The sequence below is a fragment of the Tasmannia lanceolata genome, unplaced genomic scaffold, assembly GCF_043159265.1.
Source record: "Tasmannia lanceolata isolate RefF3 unplaced genomic scaffold, GAP_Taslan_0.1 ptg000012l, whole genome shotgun sequence".
Classification (NCBI taxonomy): domain Eukaryota; kingdom Viridiplantae; phylum Streptophyta; class Magnoliopsida; order Canellales; family Winteraceae; genus Tasmannia; species Tasmannia lanceolata.
In genome coordinates this window covers 32498504-32518908 of record NW_027518689.1, presented here as the reverse complement: position 1 = coordinate 32518908, position 20405 = coordinate 32498504, and the positions used below count along the sequence as shown (strand labels likewise).

General features: G+C 37.0%; 2 protein-coding genes across 2 annotated transcripts; one reads left to right on the top strand and one right to left on the bottom strand.

Moving 5' to 3' along the window:
* Window positions 1-7727: 7727 nt before the first annotated feature.
* LOC143887198 (uncharacterized) lies at window positions 7728-9130 on the top strand. Its single transcript, XM_077391302.1, has 4 exons — window positions 7728-7860; window positions 7980-8109; window positions 8422-8851; window positions 8906-9130. Exons 1-4 carry the CDS (start codon window positions 7728-7730, stop codon window positions 9128-9130), a joined length of 918 nt encoding a protein of 305 aa, XP_077247417.1.
* A 10111-nt stretch (window positions 9131-19241) lies between these two features.
* On the bottom strand, window positions 19242-20238 carry LOC143887880 (uncharacterized). The gene is made up of 2 exons (XM_077392120.1): window positions 20038-20238; window positions 19242-19960 (listed from the first exon to the last, which is right to left on the bottom strand). The coding sequence occupies exons 1-2, from the start codon at window positions 20043-20045 to the stop codon at window positions 19399-19401; spliced, it is 570 nt and encodes a 189-aa protein (XP_077248235.1). The 5' UTR covers window positions 20046-20238; the 3' UTR covers window positions 19242-19398.
* Window positions 20239-20405: the final 167 nt, after the last annotated feature.

The window sequence follows — 20405 nt, the reverse complement described above, 5'->3', positions numbered from 1 at the left end:
AATTGCTTCCCACTTCCCTCATTTTCCTCTTCGAGAGCCTTCACCTCCAACGTTCGCCTCCTGCTCTAGAAAGTGGAAACCTTGATCGTAACTGGTGATAAGCAAAAGCAAAGTACGGATTCATTTAAACTTTGGAACATTCAGTCTCAAGGTTGATGATATATTGCAATATGATGGAAAGTCTGTATAACTAGGTGAAATTATTGCCTTAAACTGAGTGTGTTATTGCCGTATTATCACTTATTTATTGCTAATTCCAAGTTAGTAGAAACTAGAAAGTAGAAACCGACATACTTCAATTCTTTTGATTTTTTTTTTGAAGTTTCTGTGCCTTATCTAATCTTAGTAAATGCGTACCTGCTTAGGGGCCGTTTGGATACGCGGATTTTAGAATCCGGGATTTCTTCAAAATTGTAGCTAAGAAACAAGAGAAGAAGTGGGCCAGCCGTCGTTTTTGACTCGTTTTTGACTTCTCGCCCTTCTTTCCGTCAGCAAGAGAGCAGCAGATCCTCCCATATTTCTAGGTTTTAGAAATCTCAGGATGCAGGAGAGATTTTTAAAACCTTAATTTCTCACTTAAAATCCAAGAAACGCTGTCAGGACAACATACAGCAACTTGATCATAAACCCTCTTTTACACTGTTTTCAAACTAAAAACCTGGATTCTAAAATCCTCGTATCCAAACGGCCCCTTAATGTATTCATTGTTTTTCCATAACGAACGTTTAGAATTTGTTCCTAAAAGTTCTTTCTCATTTCTCACTTCAGTGATTGGTAAATAGAAATTCTAAAACATCCTTTGTTCGGTATCTGGCTCTTTGGTGCCTCTTTCGGTTGGATTGTGTCACTACAAAAGCTAGGTTTTGAAATCTTTACACCTTTTCATGGATTAATTAAATTGTTTTTTTAGAAGGTGGTCTGATTGTTGTTTATTTTGCACTTGTACTTGGTCTAAACAGCAGAGTTGTAGAGCATTTTGGTGCTTATTTTATGCGAATCCATCCGTACTTGGTCTGCAGTGTAAACAATAGAGTTGCAGAAAACTATTTTGGTGCTTGCTTCTATTTTCTGAACATGTTTACTACTTTACTCACTTCAATTTGTGATGTTACCTCATCCCAGTTATTATAGGTATTTGAGCTTGCAAAAACGTTCCTTCTGTTAGTTAAAAATGTATGTATTAGATTGGTCGTGGAATTTATACTCTTGTTTGTGTGATAGTGAGATCCAAATATTGGGTCGTGAGAGAACCAAGTCAACCTGAGGACTACCAGTACTAGAAGCTTATAATATAACAAGTAGTCTTGAGTTTTTAACTTGTAAATGTCCAGTACTTTAATGTCACTGTGTATTGTTGAAAAATAGCTTTAAAGGACAAATTTACAGCTGGGATTAGTTGCTTAGGTTTCAAGTTAGCTTTTAGGGTTTCTCTTTTGGGAGATGATATTTTCACACCCCCGCATTACACGCACGCTCCCCTTATAACATGATTTGACGTGAAAAGTGGGCAACTTTATGTTTTTTGACGTCAAATCACGTTATAAGGGGGGCACATACGTATGCAGGAAGGGTGAAAATAGGGAAGTGATATTTACACCCCTTTAGATCACTAGGGACACCTCAAACCCACTGATTTTTTCTAACATCAAGTACATTAGCCCCCCTTTCATCATTGATACATTGGCCCTGGGTGTCCCTGGTGATCAAAAGGGGCGTAAATATCACTTCCCTGAAAATATTATCGCCCTTCTCTTTTTTATAAATACATGTTATCAAAGCCTTGTAATAGACTTCTTTGACTTGTTGAATGAAAATTAGCCTTAGGCTTTTGAGTTCTTTGAGAACTTCTAAGTATTTTATAGTTTCGCTCTGAGAGGCTTGACTTCAACGTTGATCGAAGTATTCTATTCCTTAACACCGTGATCGAAGCGTCGGAAAGATGTTTCTAAAATTTTCAACTTCTTTCACGCAATGGAAGATAACTTGAATCAAGTGTAATCAAATTTTATTTAGACTTTCAATTTATGATGTTTTACCTCCGAATTAACCATAATTATATCATTTCTTCCAAAATCTTAGAAAGAAATTTTAATTTTTTTTTTTTTACATTAGAAATGCTTTTATTGTAATCCAAACGGGGCCTGAGGAAAGCATTGATCCATTGCGAGGTGTATGGTATTTGCTTGTCAACATTGGTCTCCATCACAAACCCGGCTAATTGCCACCGGTCCTGATCGGATAGGATGAAAAGGTTGTCTGTTTAAGGCCCTATTTGTTTTGTTTTGGAAAACTAAAGGGGTGTTGTTGATGACTTCGAAAGGTCAAGGTTATTGTTGAAAATGTCAGAAAGTTGAGGGGTGTATTTGTATTTTTCTTTTTCTTTCATGTTACTCAAATCGGTTTAGATCATCCAAACAGATGTGCCCCAATACTTTTTCTACATGTGTATTTCCATTTAATCTCTCCTCCAAAGCTCCACGTGACGGATTTAATGACCTAAACATAACCTTTCTTCTTGAACATGATTAGTTGATTATACTCAGTTGTTTGTGAGTGGTTGGGCCGACGAGCATGGGATTTGGTGACCCTTTTTGTGGTCCGCGGCGAAGCTTTAGGAACAAGTTTTTTAACCTCTTCTAGTAATTAGTTGAAAGCAAAAGAGATGTTAGTACAATTGAGATTAATTAGAAGTTTAGTATCGTTAAGCCAATCTCTTCATTATTTACACAGTGCTTGAACCCTTTTAAATAGCTTATTTAAAGCAAGCTATTATTCTATACCTGTTTCTCGGCATGACTTTGTCTAGAATTTTGCTCACTCAAAAGGATACACGGAGACTTCATTCCTCAATACTAACGACCAGAAGAAGGAATCATAACATTAATATCTATTCTCACTTTCCGTCAAGTTGGTATGGCTTCATTTTCACGTCGATGTACATAGCAAAACGATTTAAAAGGGTTAAGACAGATGATGAGTACACAGCCCGTTATGCATTTTTCTTGTTGGGGATTACACTATAGATTAGCTAAATCTAATCTAATTTAAAAAAATTCTTCCTCAACAACTTTATGAAGCTCTCTTTTCACCTTGGCCATCGAAGAAGCAATCCAAGTGGACTAATCACAACAGCCTAATTGGAAACCGAGAATGCTCACACACAGTAACCCACGTAAGGAAAAAAAAATATGTGCACAAAACTCTAGTGTAATGTGAGTCTCATCCCTGATTTTCACCACTCTAATAATGAATCACACTTTCCGAAGTTAATCAATCATCAGTTAATATATTAAAATTAATTAAAAATTAAGCGCCTCTTTGGATGCCACCAGAATTGCTTTTCATTTCAAAACAGTTTAACATCAATTTAATCGTATTTACAAATGAGACGCTGAGGTCTCTTTGGAAGCCATTAACTGTATCATTTCTAAAACTATAATTTTAAATTTCTACCAGATCGAACCTATCAAAATATTTATATTTCTATCATCACTGAAACACATATCGAAAACTACACATGTTACATAATTATATTTATATGAATGCCATGTAAAATTGGTCTATACTTCATGTACAAATACTTATATGAATTACCTGTGAAACTTACTATGTATTAAATTATCCGAATGCGCGAATCTCATGTCACTAGTTTTTTATGCTGTCAAATCTTTCCTTCTTTTTTTTTTTTTTCTGCTCACGTAACGATTTTTTAGTATGTGTTTGTGCTTATTCTAGCACTTCCTAAAGTTTCGTCTTCAATGTCCATAATATGCATATATTTAACTGATAAAAAAGAAATCAAAATTTAGGGCAGTGATAAATCGACCCCCCAAAATGATAAATCGACTCCCCATGTGTCTATCTCTATCCTCTTTCTCTCTCTAACCCAGAGGAGAGAGAAAGACACATGGGGAGTCGATTTATCACTCCCCGAAGTTTAAGGATGATATTTAAGGAAACGGGTCTGGTGGAGACTTTCTATCTATGAGAAAATAACCCAACCATCTTCCTTTAAAAAGAGTATTCCATTTTCTCGCAATGCTTTGCATGGTAGGCCCCAAAATATTATTCAATTGCTCTTCCCTAAAGCCAAGCGTAATCATGTCTCCCTGTCAAAACTTCCCCTCGAAAACTCTTTATATCCCTTTCTAAATTGGCCTTGCTATGCATCCAAGCAAAAGTTGCGGATCTTTCTCAAATCAATGTGGTGAATGATATACATCAATAAACAAACACCCCTCTTTTTCACTCTCAAAATTTACCCACTTACGTATAAAACGTTCTAGGTAAAGAACTCCATTCAATCCCATTTTTTCTATATCCACTTCTACTGTATAGCTAAATATCTGACTGTTGTTCTTTTTCCTTCTAAAAAACACCATTATTTTGGGGGTGCAAGTGTGCAACTCAGATCTGATTCATCCCGGAAAAAAAAAAAAGTCAGGTCAGGTTGGGTATCTTTCGGGTCAGGTTCGGGTTCCGTTCGGGGTGGGTTTTCCTAACCTGGGTTGAGTTCGGGGGTTGGGTTCGAGTTGAGGGCTTGACCAACCTGACCCGAGTGAAACCCGACATTTTTAATCATTATTTTTTAGTTTAGTAAGCTTAAAAACTCCGGTTGGGTCGGGTTGGAACTCGGGTTCGGGTTGGAACAAAGTGTTGCACCCCAGCTGCTTTACTCTAAAAAGATTAAGTTTCGTTTTTGAAACAAAAGATAAAGACTCCATACCCCGAGTTATAAAGCTTCTTCCATGAAGTTGAAAGAACAATTCGGTTTGGATACTCTTGGATTTGGATTTGGAGGTGAATTTAGATTTTTAAATCCAAAACAAGCATTTGGCAAGCCTTTATGACTTCTGGATTTGGATTTGAGCTAAATCCACAAGAAATACCCTCAGAATAGCCTTAGGTTAGGGTAGACCTGGCAAAATGGAACCTGTACCAGCGGGTACACCCAGCCCGCAAGGGTACGGGTACCAATTTCATTACCCGCGAAAAAAAATACCCGTACCGCGGGTGGGTCTAGGTTGGGCGTTGATGCCCGCAGGTTACCTGCCATTTGGTTTTCAACTTTTTATTCTTAAGGCCATTTGGTAAAAAATAGACTATGTGGGTGGGCCAACAAAACAAGTCAAAGCAATCAGACTATGTGACTGATATCTTTGGTTGTACCAAAACAAACACTTGTTAAAGTAAATGAAAAATTGTATGATGAATGGGCATGTACTCATCATCCCTTCCTTGATATTTGATCCAACAGCAACTGACTTGTTAAGAAGCTACTGTTTGATTAAATATCAAGGTTTTTACATCCATCGTACAACCTTTATGTGTTCATACACCCATTCATCATATAATTTCTTTTCGTAAATATATATATATATATATATATATATATATATATATATATATATATATATATATATATATATAATTTCTTCTTTAAATTTGCCGGGTTACCTGCGGTACCCGTACCCGCCCGGGTGGGTTCCGGGTTCATGAAAGGCTACCTGTACCCGCGCCTGTATTTCTTACCCATACCTGCCGGTACCTGTACCCACACGGGTTGTACCCGTACCCATGCGGGTTACCCGTTTGCCAGGTCTAGGTTACGGGAAATGACCAAAATTGCCCTGGATCGAGTGAAAATGACCAAAATATCACTGAGTCATGGAAAAGACTAAAATACCCTTATGACATAAAAATGATCAAAATACCCATATAGGATAAAATGACTAGAATATCCCTGAGATCATAGAAAATGACTGAAATGCCCTTATATCAGGAAAAAATGATGAGAATACCCCATCTCTCGTAGTTATATGCCTTGCAAAAATTGTTGTCTGAAATGGGTTAGAATACTTTGATTCAGTCCATGTATCTGACCTCTTGATTGTTGTTTGTATTTTGGCATTAGAGAGTTTTAGGGATTTTCATTTCATCATTAACTATGAACAACTTGTCACGGGAGTAACGTGACACTGTCGGACCACGAGAAATGCTAGTATTTCTGGCTCCAGAGTATTTTTGTTCTAAATTATCTCGCCTTTGGGCACTGTTCGATCTGGGTCATTAGACCACTTATGTGATCATGGTATTTATGCATTCTGATTTATTTGATATTTCTATATTTCTGATATGTTTGATATGATCCCATGTCTTATCCGATCTGTTTGTTTATATTGTATTCTGAACTTCTACTGCTGTCTGATTTACATTGTTGATTAGTGTTCTATTATTCTTCTCACTTGATTCTTCTTTTGTTTATGGTACGCATGTTCTCTATTCTTGGGGTGCGTGTGTATGAGCTCACTGAGCTGCGGTTGCTCACCATTTCAAACATGACATTGGCCTCATTGCTTCCACCATTTCAAACAATGAGAAAACTTGTTTATTATGGACTAAGTGTTTTATAAGGACAGGACAACGAGGTTACAATGTGTAATATTATATACTAAAATTTCTTTTATGGTATTTTGGTACATACATAATCTCTTGTAGGGAAATGATATTGTCAGCCATTTTCTCTGCATTCCACCCACTTTTGTTTGTCTTTTCCTTGAAAGTAATGTCATTTTCATGAAAAGGCTAAAAAGTGGGAAGGAATGGTGGAAGATGGTGGAAATATCCCTTCCCTCTCTTATATAGTGCATTCACACGACAACCTTGCTCCATACGTATAAGTTGACAACTGCTAATATAATACCCCCAATGACAATGTGAGAGAAAAATCATCCCTTCCGATGCATAAATCAATCAGCAAAGATGCACATCCATTGTGGGAGCCATTGATGATGTGGGCCACTTTGATGAGGGGTCTAGATTGATCAAGGCATACAAATATCGATGAGTGACACACAGATGCATAAAAATTATCATGCTATAAAATATTTATTTGACTTATAAGGGGCTGTTTCAATGTATATATGGAAAAGTTTTTCAGAATTTTTCCCCATATAAAATAATTTTTCTAGTGTTTGATAAACTTATTTTCCATGAATTTTTTCCAAACTCTTAAATAATTCTTTTTTTTCAAGGAAAATTGCAAACTACAAACTAACACGTACTGAGATTTCATTTTCCATGAAATATTTTTACTGTGGAAAATTTAATTTTCATAATTTAATTTTCTCTATATCCAAACATCAAGTGAGGGTAACTTTGGAAGAAACAATATTTAAAATAGATTTTTTTTTTTTTTTTTTTTTGGAAAATAGATAATCCAAAATTTAAGGGATTACATGGCCCTCCTTAAGACGATGGAAGTCCCATGTGAAATTCTTTCCCCCCCAATTCATTAATGCAAATGAAGGGACCTAAGGTAAAATGCATGCATGGTCTTTGATTATTGAGCAGAAAGAGTGCCGATATCAACTCCCCCCCAAAAAAAACAATATATTTTCAACAGTTTTAAGCCCAACTCCAAACGAAATACGGAGAGATATGATGTAGTAATTAGGAGCAGGTCTACGGAAACATATGCACTTACGTGAAGTTATTACGAAATACTCATGTACGTAGAGAGAGAGAGAGAGAGAGAGAGAGAGAGAGAGAGAGGTGCATTCAAGTCGATGGGAAGTCACTTTAGGGTTAGATCGAAAGTAGGGAATCGAAGGGTGGGGCCAAGCATTCGGTGCAATTGTCGGGAGTTATGAAGTGCTTAAAGAGCCTCCTCCTACTCTTCCCATATAGTGGAGTGAGCAGATACAAGACAACAAACACAGAGAGAGATGGGGCACCATTCTTGCTGCAACCAACAAAAGGTTAAGAGAGGTCTATGGTCTCCTGAAGAAGATCAAAAGCTCATCCGATATATAACCACCAATGGCTATAGTTCTTGGAGTGATGTGCCTGACAAAGCAGGTTTTTAATCTCACATCTCTCTCATGTCATTTACTTAATGGAAGTGAGATGTGGGTTTCGGGGAACAGATAAAGGACTGGTTTTACTCACTTTTTCTCTCTTATGAATTATTCATGCAGGGCTTCAAAGATGTGGGAAAAGTTGTCGTTTGAGATGGATCAACTATCTAAGACCAGACATTAGAAGAGGGAGGTTTTCAAAGGAGGAAGAGGAGTTAATAATCAGCCTTCATGGTATTGTAGGGAACAGGTCTGATTATCCCTCATTCCCTTATATCATTTTACTCCTGTTTTCTTCTCCACATATATATATTCTATAAAACAGTACATTAATATGAGATATGAAGACTACTTCGTATAACCCACAACATTAAGTTCGATATCCTAAAATATAATGTCATATACATAAATGTGTGTGTGCGCGCGCGCGCGCATGTTTGTATAGGACTCAATGACCTAGATTTTAGAACTGTATGGTGCCAATTGTTGGACTAATTCACTACTAGTACATTTTAGACTCCTCTGAGTAACTGCAAATTGGAATGTGTATGAGGATTTGTAGGTGGGCTCATATAGCAACTCACTTGCCTGGAAGAACTGACAATGAGATAAAGAATTATTGGAATTCATGGATTAAAAAGGAGATACGGAAGCCTCCGACGCCTCAGATGACCGTTCCACTTCCAACAACTGTTGAGCTTCTTCCACCATGTTATTTTTCAGATCAACAGGGCGTACTAAACCAGGATTTAACGATGAATCCGGCCATGTTTTCTTCTCCATGCCCTATTTTCATGTTCGAAAATGGTTTAGTTGCGGGTATTGGTGGGGTAAATGTACAAGAGGAGTTGGTTGTTCCTAAAATTGCAGGTTTGAATTCTAATGGATGGCATACAAATTCCCATCTGGTGCAAACACCATCTCCTCTACTTCCATTTATGGGTGGCGTGGATTCGAATTATTTTCCTCCATTGGTAGATAATATGGAAAACATGATGCCTGGCATGGATTCGAATTATTTGCCATTGGTTGATAATATGGAAAACATGATGCCTTTGGAAGTACAATCATGTAGAATAGATGAGGATGGAGGAGATCAGATAGCAGGTGAATGCATTGAAAGGCAGCAATTGATTGAATGGGTTGAGTCCCAAGGATGCCCTGGTTTTCTAATTTGGGAGCATGTTGAAGGACAATTAGGTGGGCAAGGAATTCCATCAGCTTCATCTAATATAGAAGCTGTGCTTGCTTCCTATCCTTCATCTTTGTAAGGTACAATTTATTAAAGATGATAGAATAAGGATTTCATCTTTGTAAGGTACATGTTATTAAAGATGAAGGCTCTCTCTCTAGAATAAGGACTTTCAAATGGGCTGAGATTATTTATAAGATTATGGCTTTCTGGTGTTTCATTTTGGCTTTTTCTTCATTGGAGAGAGGTGCAATTTGAGAAAATGAATTAATGACAGGCATGCATTGTTTTGTGTTCCTTGTGAAGGGGTGCTCTATCTCTCATGAGAAATTAGGGCTCTCTTGTCCTTCATTGGAGAGAGTGCAATTTGAATGGATACGTAACAGGAATGCATTTTATGTTCCTTGTGAACAAATATGAAAAAAAGTAAAGAAGGGGTCAATGGGCAGTACTTCCTTGGATTCCTCACTATATTTTCATGTGTGGTATAAGTAGTAAAGGTTTCGCCTGCATGCTCTCTTTTATACCCTTTGTATGCCCTGCATGCTCTCTTTTATACCCTTTGTATGCCAAGGATCTAAGACTCCATGAGAATTGTGCCCTACTGCTTTCTTTGCTTTTTACCTATAGACATGAAATAAAATAAGTGGAAGTACTCCTCGATCGGTATGTTACTTTACAAATGAAGTACGAAAATGCAATTACTAGTACTACTTGGAATTTTAATTTTGGAAAGATATATAAAAAGTGTGAAAACGAGAAAATGTAAAGAAAAAAATTATGAAGTTAATGAGGACGTTCAGTTATCAGTAAGCCTTCTAAATTGTGAATTTAATTAATGACGATGAAGATCATGAAATAGCTGTCATGCCAAAGATGGGTGAATATAGAATCATGATTTATCATAGTCATGAGAGATTTGGATTGTCCAACATACGGGCGTGTAATGATCGACATATTAGTAAAGATCTCCAAGATCATCTCTCTCTCTCTCTCTCTCTCTCTCTCTCTCTACCCCTCAGGGCTCTAACTAATTAATTTACATGAGGACTCCTTGAGCTCACATTATAATCATATGATAGGGTTGAAGGCATAAAAAACATTGAGAGATCTTACTCTCCAAATATATGTAGACCATACACTACTATGACGGTATCTAAGTTAATAGGGACAACTCAGATTCTAATGGTTGTCATATGTGAGATGAGTGCATCTATAAGCATGATTTATCATAGTTACAAGTGATTTGAATCCTCCTTACAATACATGAGTGTGGTAAAGGTGCAGATATCTGTAGAGATTTCCAAGATTGATCAACTCTCTTCCATGAGCCCCAACTAATTTACACAAGAGCCCTTCAGACCTGCATTATAATCGTAGTAGATCATAGGATTATACATGGGATAAAATTCAAGACATAAATATATCATAAGTTTTAATCATAATATGGAGATAATGTAATTCTCCAAATACGACATAAATATAGCATAGCTTTTAATTATAATATGGAGAGAATCTAATTCTCCAAATATATGTACCCCACATATATATATACCCCCCATAGACTATTGGGACAAGTCAGATTCTAATGGCTGTCATATGTGAAATGAATGTACATAGTAGCAAGATTCATCTGTCATGAGAGATGTGGATTCTTTTTTATACATATGCACATATTGGTAGGATATCCAGGATTGCTCGACTCTCTTCACATTCTAAGAGTGAACCTATCTGATCTTAAACTAGAGTTGTTCATGTTGGAAACATAATTCAAAAGAGTGAATTCGTGTGGGGCCCACCCAAGTGTGAATTAAGAAAGCTTTCCACGTTAAAATCGAAGTCGGTTCTTTAGAAGTTTAATACGAGCAGGTTTTTAGTTTGTATTCCTTGTTTTAGAAATAGATTAAGAAACCTCTTCGATTGGGAGCTTGAACCAGCTTCTAATCTTCATGTTCTTCTTAAGGGTTGCTACATTAAGAGAAATGGGGAGGATAAAAGAGTATGGACTGAGGATCCTTCAGGGATTTTCTCCGTCAAATCATTCTACAAAAGCCTAATGCCCTTCACTGTCCCTGCATATTCGGCAAAGGTTTGGAAATTCCACTGTCCACCTAGAGTTTGCTTCTTTGGATAGGCTGTTTGTCGTGAGCGGATTCAAACGATCAACTTCCTGAGAGACCGTGGAATGTGGCTTATTGATCATTGTCCCCTATGCCTAGAGGATGGGGAGTCTGTGGACCATCTGTTCATGCATTGCTCTTTCACCCGGCTCATTTGGAGATTCATTTTCATGAGGTTTGGGATTTCTTGGATATTCCCAAAAACTATTTCAATGTTGCTTCATCATTGGAGTTTCGTACCTTGGAGGGAGAAAGGTAGAACCTTGTGGACCTTTTGTTTACTTGCCACTTAGTGGATCATATGGAAAGAGAGAAACTCTAGAGTCTTTGAGGGTATGTCTAAATATCTCCATTGGCTCTACCTGAAAATTATCACCTTGGTCATCTCCTGGGTAAGATGTTTACCTTTGTTCTGGTTTGTTTCAGCTTTTGACCTTTGGGAAGGGTGGAGGGAGGTATGTGTTAGTAGGGAGAGGAGAGCTCAAATAGTGCAAAGATGGGAGCCCCCTCCTCATGATATGTTTAAAGTGAATTTTGATGGTGCAAGTTTTGGCAATCCGGGTCCGGCTGGGGTGGGAGGTGTTTGCCATGATGATTGTGGAGATGTGATTTGAGCATTCTCCGGTCCAATTGGTTTTTGTTATGCATCGGAAGCCGAAGTTAGGGTTGCTTATCATGGTATTAAGAGTCTTAGCAGAGGCATGTTGGATAAAGCTATTGTGGAAGAAGATTCTTTGAATGTGATTCGGTGGGTTAAGGGAGGGGTGGCTCCTCCTTGGAGATTCCTGGCCGTTTTTTATGAAATAGAGGATTTAAACATGGGATCATCTATTGTGTTTAATCAAGTCAGAAGGTCGGCTAATGAGAAGGCGGATTTGCTTGCTCGGAGGAGGGTTTCTGCCGAATTGCTAGAGTGGTTTAATTATCTGCCCCCTTGAGGTTTATAGTGCATATCTGTATTTTTTTCTCTCTCTTTCTTTTGTTTATTCTTTGTATTCTTGGGGTGGCTCATCTCGGGCTCCCGTTTTTATCTTATACAATATTGCCATTTCAAAAAAAAAGAAATAGATTAAGAATAGCTATTTTATAAGAAGAGAATTTTATCAAGTTTTATTATTTTAGGAAAGTGTTGAATTAGAAAAGTGAGGAACGTTTCTACCTTGGAAAAGATGAAACGTGAAGCGTGTCTTTCTTTTTTTGTGGCCAAGAGCAACATCTATATAAGGATGTATGTGTTAGTTGTTTTAGAAGTGAATAAGAGAAATAAAAAAAGTTCTTTGTATTCTTCCTCTTCTTCTATATTGTTTTGTATTTTATTTATTTTCTACAGAGTGGTATCAGAGCAGAAGTTCTTGGGATTTCCATAGCGCAGAAAAGCCTAGACGAATTCAGAAAACACCGACAAGGGTTCGGTAAGTTCGCAACATGGCAGGTAACACCAATTCTTTAAATTTTCAGCAAAGTGTTCCGTTATTTCATGGTGATAATTTTCAATTTTGGTTAATTAAGATGAAGACGTTATTTATGTCTTATGAATTATGGGAATTGGTAGAGAATGGGTATGACAATTTTGCAGAAGTGGAAAGATTGACCGCAGCACAGAAGAACGAATTAAAGGAGAGTAAAAAGAAAGATGCAATGGCTCTTTTCCTCATCCAACAAGCCATGGATGAACCAATATTTCCAAGGATCATGGCTGCAACTACATCAAAAGAAACATGGGATTTGCTTCAAGAGGAATATCAAGGTACTTCGAAGGTAATCTCTGTTAAGTTACAAACCCTTCGTCATGATTTTGAGAATTTGATTATAAAAAATATTGAATCAATTCAAGTTTTTTTTCTAGAGTGAGTTCTATTGTAAATCATATAAGAACTTATGGAGAAAAAATTAGATGATCAAAAAATTGTTGAAAAAGTTTTAAGGAGTCTTCCGAATAAATTTGATCATGTAGTTGCTGCCATAGAAGAGTCAAAAGATTTATCTATATATTCTATGAATGAATTAATGGGTTCTTTGCAAGCACATGAGCAGAGATTGAATAGGACTGCAGAAAATTCACTGGAACAAGCGTCTCAATCGAAAGTGGATTTAAAGAAAAAATTAGAGAATACAAATAAAGGTTTTCGAGGAGGAAGAGGCTGTGGACGTGGTGGATTCCACGGCAGAGGACGAGGTAGAGGCCAATTCGGTGGTTATCAAAGAAATCAAAGTGGAAGTAACCAAGAATCTACTTCTTTATTTTGTTCTATTTGTAAAAAATCAAATCATACTGATAAAGATTGCTGGTATAAGGATAGTGAAAATCAAAATAGAAATTTACCACAATATTTTTATTGCAAAAAATATGATCATATTGAAAAAACTTATCATCAAAAGGCTAGGGAACAGGCAAACTATCATGAAGAGAAAAGTGATGAAAAGTTGAAAAAGAAGATAATGTATTTTTATCATGTCTTACTGCTAATGTTGAATTGGATAATGAAATATGGTATTTAGATAGTGGTTGTAGTAACCACATGACCGGGAACAAGGATTATTTTCTAGAAATAGATGAATTTGTCAAACCACGAGTAAGGATGGGTGATAACAATCATGTTAGTGCCCATGGAATTGGTCCTATTGTAGTTTCTACAATAGTTGGCAAGAAACAAATTCAAGATGTTGTGTGTGTTCCTGGGTTGGCTCAAAACTTGCTAAGTTTGGGTTAATTAATAAAAAAAGGGTACCGTGCTATCTTTGATGAAGGAGAACGTAAACCTTATGATAAGAAAAGTATGAAACTAGTTTTGACTATTAAGATGACAGAAAACAAGATGTTTCCACTAGTGTTTTCAAAAGTAGTATTTAATGATTTTAGTGCAAGTAATGATGATTCTATGTTGTGGCATGGAAGATATGGACATTTGAATTTTGGTGGATTATCTTTATTGCAAAAATTGAATATGACTGTTAGTATTCATTCTTTGAAATATGATGGAAAGGTCTGTGAAGCTTGTGTTTTGGGAAAACACCACCGTGAGCAATTTCCAAGTGGTAAGTCTTGGAGGGCATATAAGCCGTTGATGCTTGTACATGTCGATATTTGTAGCCCTATGCAAACTTTATGTTTGAGTGTGAATAAATATTTCATCTTATTTGTTGATAATTACACAAGAATGACATGGGTTTATTTTCTGAAGCAAAAAGATGAGGCTTTCTCTATCTTCAAACAGTTCAAGGCACTTGTTGAAAACCAAAGTGGTCATTCTATTATTACTCTTCGTACTGACCGTGGTGGTAAATTTATTTCCAAAGAATTTCAGGATTTCTGTCATGAAAGTGGAATCAAAAGACAGTTGACAGCGAGTTACACCCCACAACAGAATGGAGTCGCAAAGCGAAAAAATAGAACCTTTGTTGAGGCTGCAAGGAGCATGCTAAAAGACAAGGAGTTGCCTAATGATTATTGGACTGAAGCAGTGGTCACGGCGATACCTATGCAATCGCGCTCCTACAAAAGCAGTTCAAGGAAAAACTCCTTCTGAGGCTTGAAGTAGAAGAAAACCCAATGTAAGTCATTGTAAAAAAAATTGTTCTATAGCCTATGCTTTTGTTCCATTTGAAAAAAGACAAAAGTTAGACGATAAAAGTAGCAAGTGTATTTTGTTGGCTATAGTGTGGAGACAAAAGGATATCGACTTTATGATCCCATTTCTAAAAAATTAATCATAAGTCGTGATGTTATTTTTAATGAAAAAAATGCTTGGAATTGGAAAAATGATGTGGAAGCCCCCTTATGTGTTTTAAATGAAAACACATCATATGAGATACCTTCTCTTGATATTTGTTTACCAAATCCTAATGAGTCACCAAGTTCATCTGGTGATTCCACTCCCATAAGAATGGGAAATCTTGCTGATATATATTACTCATGTGAATTTGTTTATTTTGCAATGGAGCCTTCTAGTTTTGTTGATACAGTGAAAAAGAAAGAATGATATAAAGCAATGAAGGAAGAGATTGATGCAATTGCAAAGAACAACACTTGGACATTGGTGGATTTGCCTCCAAATAAAGAAGCAATTGGACTTAAGTAGATCTACAAATCCAAATGCAATGCCGATGGTTCTCTCCAAAGGCATAAAGCTCGGTTAGTTGCAAAAGATTATGCCCAAAAGCCAGGTATTGATTACTTTGAAATATTTGCACATGTTGCTATAATGGATACTATTAGAACTGCTTTTGCTTTAGCAGCTCAAAAGAATTGGCAAGTTTTTCAGCTTGATGTGAAATCAGCTTTTCTAAATGGAGAACTTGAGGAAGAAGTGTATGTGGATCAACCTCAAGGTTTTGAAATCAAAGGCATGGAGCATAAACTGTATAAATTGAAGAAGGAACTCTATGGGCTTAAACAAACGCTTAGAGTATGGTATAGTAAAATTGATAGGTATTTTCTTGAAATCTCATTTCAAAAGAGTGCTAGTGAACCAACTCTTTATGTTAAAATTCATGGGGATGATAGCATAGTTGTTTGTTTATATGTGGATGATATGATATAAACTGGGAGTTCTCTTGATATGATTAAGGAATTTAAAGAAAGCATGTTGAAAAAATTTGAAATGTCAAATTTGGGTCTATTGCATTATTTCCTTGGAATTGAAGTAATTCACGGATCTAATGGGATTTTCATATGCCAGAAAAAGTATGCTTTGGGTTTACTGAAAAATTTTGGAATGGTAAATTATGCACCTGCTAAAACACCCATGAATACTAATGAGAAACTTACTTTGCATGATGGAGTTGAAATGGCAGATGAGAAGAATTTTATAAGCATCGTTGGTGGTTTGATTTATCTAACTCATATAAGGCCAGATATTATATTTGCAGTTAGCATTATTCTCAGGTTTATGCACAATCCAAGCATCATTTTGGGGCAGCAAAGAGAATTATGAGATACATCCAAGGCACAATCAATTTTGGTATTGTGTACACAAAAGTCACTAACTCTAAATTGGTTTGTTTTTCTGATAGTGATTGGGCAAGTTTCATTGATGTTCAAAAAAGCACAACGGGTTACTGTTTTAGCCTTGGATCGGGTGTCATAGCTTGGGCATTCAAGAAGCAACTTACTACGGCGCTCTCAAGCACTGAAGCCGAGTATATTGCTGCTACAACTACAGCTTGTCAAGCTATTTGGCTACGAAGGATTTTGCAAGATTTGAAGGAGGAACAAAACGGGCCTACGTGGATGTTTTGTGACAACAAATTCACAATTGCCTTAACAAAAAATCCAGTTCATCAAGAGAGGACGAAGCACATTGAGATTCGTCACCATCTCATTAGAGAAGTCACTGCCAAAGGAGAAATTGATTTAAAGCATTGCAACACTGAAGATCAAGTAGCGGATATTTTCACCAAAGTAGTGCCAGAAGAGAAGTTCAAAAAATTTCGTCATATGATGGGAGTACAATCATTCACCTAGTTTGAATTAAGGAGGCGTGTTGGAAATGTAATTCAAAAGGGTGAATTCGTGTGGGGCCCACCCAAGTGTGAATTAAGAAAGCTTTCCACGTTAAAATAGAAGTCGGTTCTTTAGAAGTTTAATACAAGCAGGTTTTTAGTTTCTATTCCTTGTTTTAGAAATAGATTAAGAATAGCTATTTTATAAGAAGAGAATTTTATCAAGTTTTATTATTTTAGGAAAGTGTTGAATTAGGAAAGTGAGGAACGTTTCTACCTTGGAAAAGATGAAACGTGTGTTTCTTTTTTTGTGGCCAAGAGCAACATCTATATAAGGATGTATGTGTTAGTTGTTTTAGAAGTGAATAAGAGAAATAAAAAAAGTTCTTTGTGTTCTTCCTCTTCTTCTATATTGTTTTTTATTTTATTTATTTTCTACAGTTCACTCTCTAGACAACGATTTTATGGAACACTGTAGGTATAATTTGTATGCTTTAATTCACTGGAAGTGAGATCCCAACTGGTTGGTGATTAAAGACCTCTATTTTTTGGGTTTATAAATTCATATATTGAAAAAACAAAACACATATTGCCAATATGATATTAACTCCAGGGTTGATATTTATTTGGATTAGAGTGAGATAAAAAAAAATAAACAACATTACCAATGATAGAGTTGGCCATCACTTGATTTGGTTTTAATACTTTTTAAAATGGGTTCTATGCTAATACAGTTATTTGGGAAAGGATTTCAAAAGGTTTTGTTATTAGATTGATTTTGATTGAATGATCTTGTGTGATACTATCATAGAGAGGGGTGAGCCCCTATGAAATAGAATAATGGATGGAGATGGATCTACATACAAAAACACTTTCCCGTTTGGATACATGGATTTTTATAGTCTAGGTTTGTAAATTTGGATTTTACAAGCTAAAACCTTGATTTTATAATCTGGGATTTTAAAATCCAAGTTTTAACTTATAAAATCGAAGTTCTAGCTCATAAAATCAAGATTTAAGATTGCAAAATCCAGAATTTTAGTCTTGGGTAGAACCGATTTAAGAGTCATGACAAAGCAACTTGTGAGCTTAACCAATGGCAAAAAGTGTTGCGAACACTAACTTGCCTCTTTAGGCAATGATGGTATTTACCAATGGTTTTTGCCCTGAAAGATAGGCAATTCGTCTTGGTGTGTAAAAATCAGAAGCTGGGAGAAAGAGAACATCTCAAGAGACCTCGATTGCCTTTTAACTAGTATATAACAGGTTGTCTGAGTCATCTCCAATGCCCCAACTTTGTGTCGGTTATCGTGCATGAGGTATCACACATGGTGTTAGCGCCCTAAACTAGTCACCTTACAGATGGTCAGATTGAACGGGTTGTAACACTAAGGCCATGTTTGGCAACAAGGAATTTTTTTTCATGATAAACTTAGTTTATCAATTGGTGAGAGAGGGTAGGGCGGGTGGAGAAGGACAAATTTGAGAGGGCAAGAATGAGTAGAGGGTGAGATTGTGAGAAGTATGAAAATGAGGAAAAAAATAAATCAGATTTTGAGGAGTGGAGTTTTTTATTTCCTTGTTTTTAAGGTCTCTCTCTCTCTCTCAGATTTTGAGGAGTGAAGTTTTTTTATTCCTAGTTTTTAAGGCCTCTCTCTCTCTCTCTCACTGGAAAATTATATAACATCTCAAATTTCAAAATACAAGGTTTTATTCTACAAATGCCCATCGTACTCTTTAAGTTACACAAGCTGATACATCACACGCAAGAAAGAAATGGGAAAAGACAAGAGAAAATCAAGGATGCCCCCAAGCAAAAAAATGTTTTCTGGTAACTATATTGTGTTTGGTTTCCAATTTAGCATCACAATCCTTTGACAATATTCAAAAGTCATCATCACTTGTCTCTAGTGATGTGATGTGGCATCCTTGTTCCCTGTTTCTACCTTCCATGCAAAACTTCTCCACAAAGTAGGAATTTGGGAAGTAGAATTTTGCCCTCTCTCTCTCTCTCTCCTCTTTCTGTATTGGTAACGACACCCCATCCCATTATGAGGTTGGCAACCACACACTGCTTATCACTATTCCATAGGTAAATCCTAGGTAGACCAAACACTACAAATGTTTGTCTCCTCTCTATTCACTACTTATACCACTAATCTAAAGGTATCTCATATCTGCATCCAAATAGAGCCAAAGGTAAAAACAAAAACATTCTTGCCGGTCGTTCTTAAGCCAAAAGCATGGAGAGTGAGAGGAGAGAAATTCCCTTTTCTCGCATTTTCTGCGAAGGAGAAATTTTAGCTGAAGAATCCTGTGCCACAGTCAATCGACAGTGCCATCTATAGAGAAAAAATTCCCACGTAAACCAATTCTCGCTTTTAAAGTGACGGTGATAAATTCACCCCCTTCTGGGATGAGTTCACCCCCATATTTTTCAAAATGGGGGTATAGCTCACACCATAAGATGATTCTAACCCTCCGATCTAAAGAGGACTATTATGGAAACTTGTATAGATTGGACGCTCGGTATCATCCCAAAAAAAAAATGAAAGAAAGTGAAAAGAAAGTGGAACTCGTGAGTGAAAATTTCAAAGGATAAATGGTTGAGAGAGAGAGAGAGAGAGATTATTTTTTAATGTCTAGAAATGCATAGGTCTCCTTCAAAGAAGCCGTGTCTTCCGCTGAGGATTCAAATAAGAGATACAAAACCCAAAAATATATAGAAATTAATTTAATACAATATAAAAGCACATAGCCCAAACTAGAGGAATAGGCTTAGATCCTAATGGGTAAATGCATAGATGGTAGTAGAGATATAGATCAGCAGTGCAGAGGAAACCAAAATGACCATCGAGACGACCGCACGAATAGTAGACTTGCTTCCGCAGGACAACATGCCCAGCCGAATTTGAACCACATCCACCATAGACAGAACCAAAAAGACGCAACCCATCACAGATCCAAACGCAGATCCTAGCATCCCAAATCTCAGAACCTTGATGTTTATGTAGGCCCGGAAAGCATCATCCGCTTCCTTACTGTTGAGTAGGTTGATGGCCAGTTTTAGACCTTGGGCTATGAGGCTGGAAAAGAGAAAGAAGCTAAAAGATACAACCTCGAATACGAGAACGTTCCTCACCTCACTAAGACCTGCATCACACTCGTCCTTGTTCTCTAGGCTTCGTTGCCCTGTCGTGGCTAGTGAGAGACCCACGAAGACTGCGACCGTGAAGAGCGAATTCACGCTTACCAGGCCGTCCAATGCCGTCACGTGGACGCTGGTGGTGTTCGTCGCTCTAGTTCTGGTTGTGGAGCGTTCGTGTTCTCCAGTGCAGTCTTCGGATCTGGCAAAAAAAAAAAAAAGAGTTGGACAAGGTGTTTGATGAAATGCCAAAGAGAGAGAGGGAGGTTTGGGACTTACCCTGACATGATTGGCTGCTGGTGCGGTGGGAAAGGGGAAAGGATAAGGAGATTCCTTTTTGTGGGTTTGCTTTTTTGACGAGGTTTTGGGTTTCCCTTATCTTGAAGGAGGAGGAAGTGGTGGGTCCAAGAAGGTTCAGTTTCCTTTTTGTATGTGGATGGTATAGAACGGGAAAGTTAGCTGGGTACGTTTGCATTTACTGTCTCCGTGTTATTTTCTTTTTGAACTAATGGCCAGCATGTGTGTTAGGTTGTGGCTGCTTCTCTCCTACCATTCTTGGCTGATGAAATCACTTATACCCAAGTGATTTCTCCTATTGTTTTCTCTTGTAATTGAAGAAAGATCTCGACGTCTGAACATATAGGCAC

Bases quoted from the DNA above. Each gene is read 5' to 3' on its own strand.
- LOC143887198 (XM_077391302.1), top strand. From the start codon at position 7,728: ATGGGGCACCATTCTTGCTGCAACCAACAAAAGGTTAAGAGAGGTCTA. The intron at 7,861-7,979 runs GTTTTTAATCTC...TTATTCATGCAG, and splicing joins TGATGTGCCTGACAAAGCAG to GGCTTCAAAGATGTGGGAAA. The intron at 8,110-8,421 runs GTCTGATTATCC...GAGGATTTGTAG, and splicing joins CATGGTATTGTAGGGAACAG to GTGGGCTCATATAGCAACTC.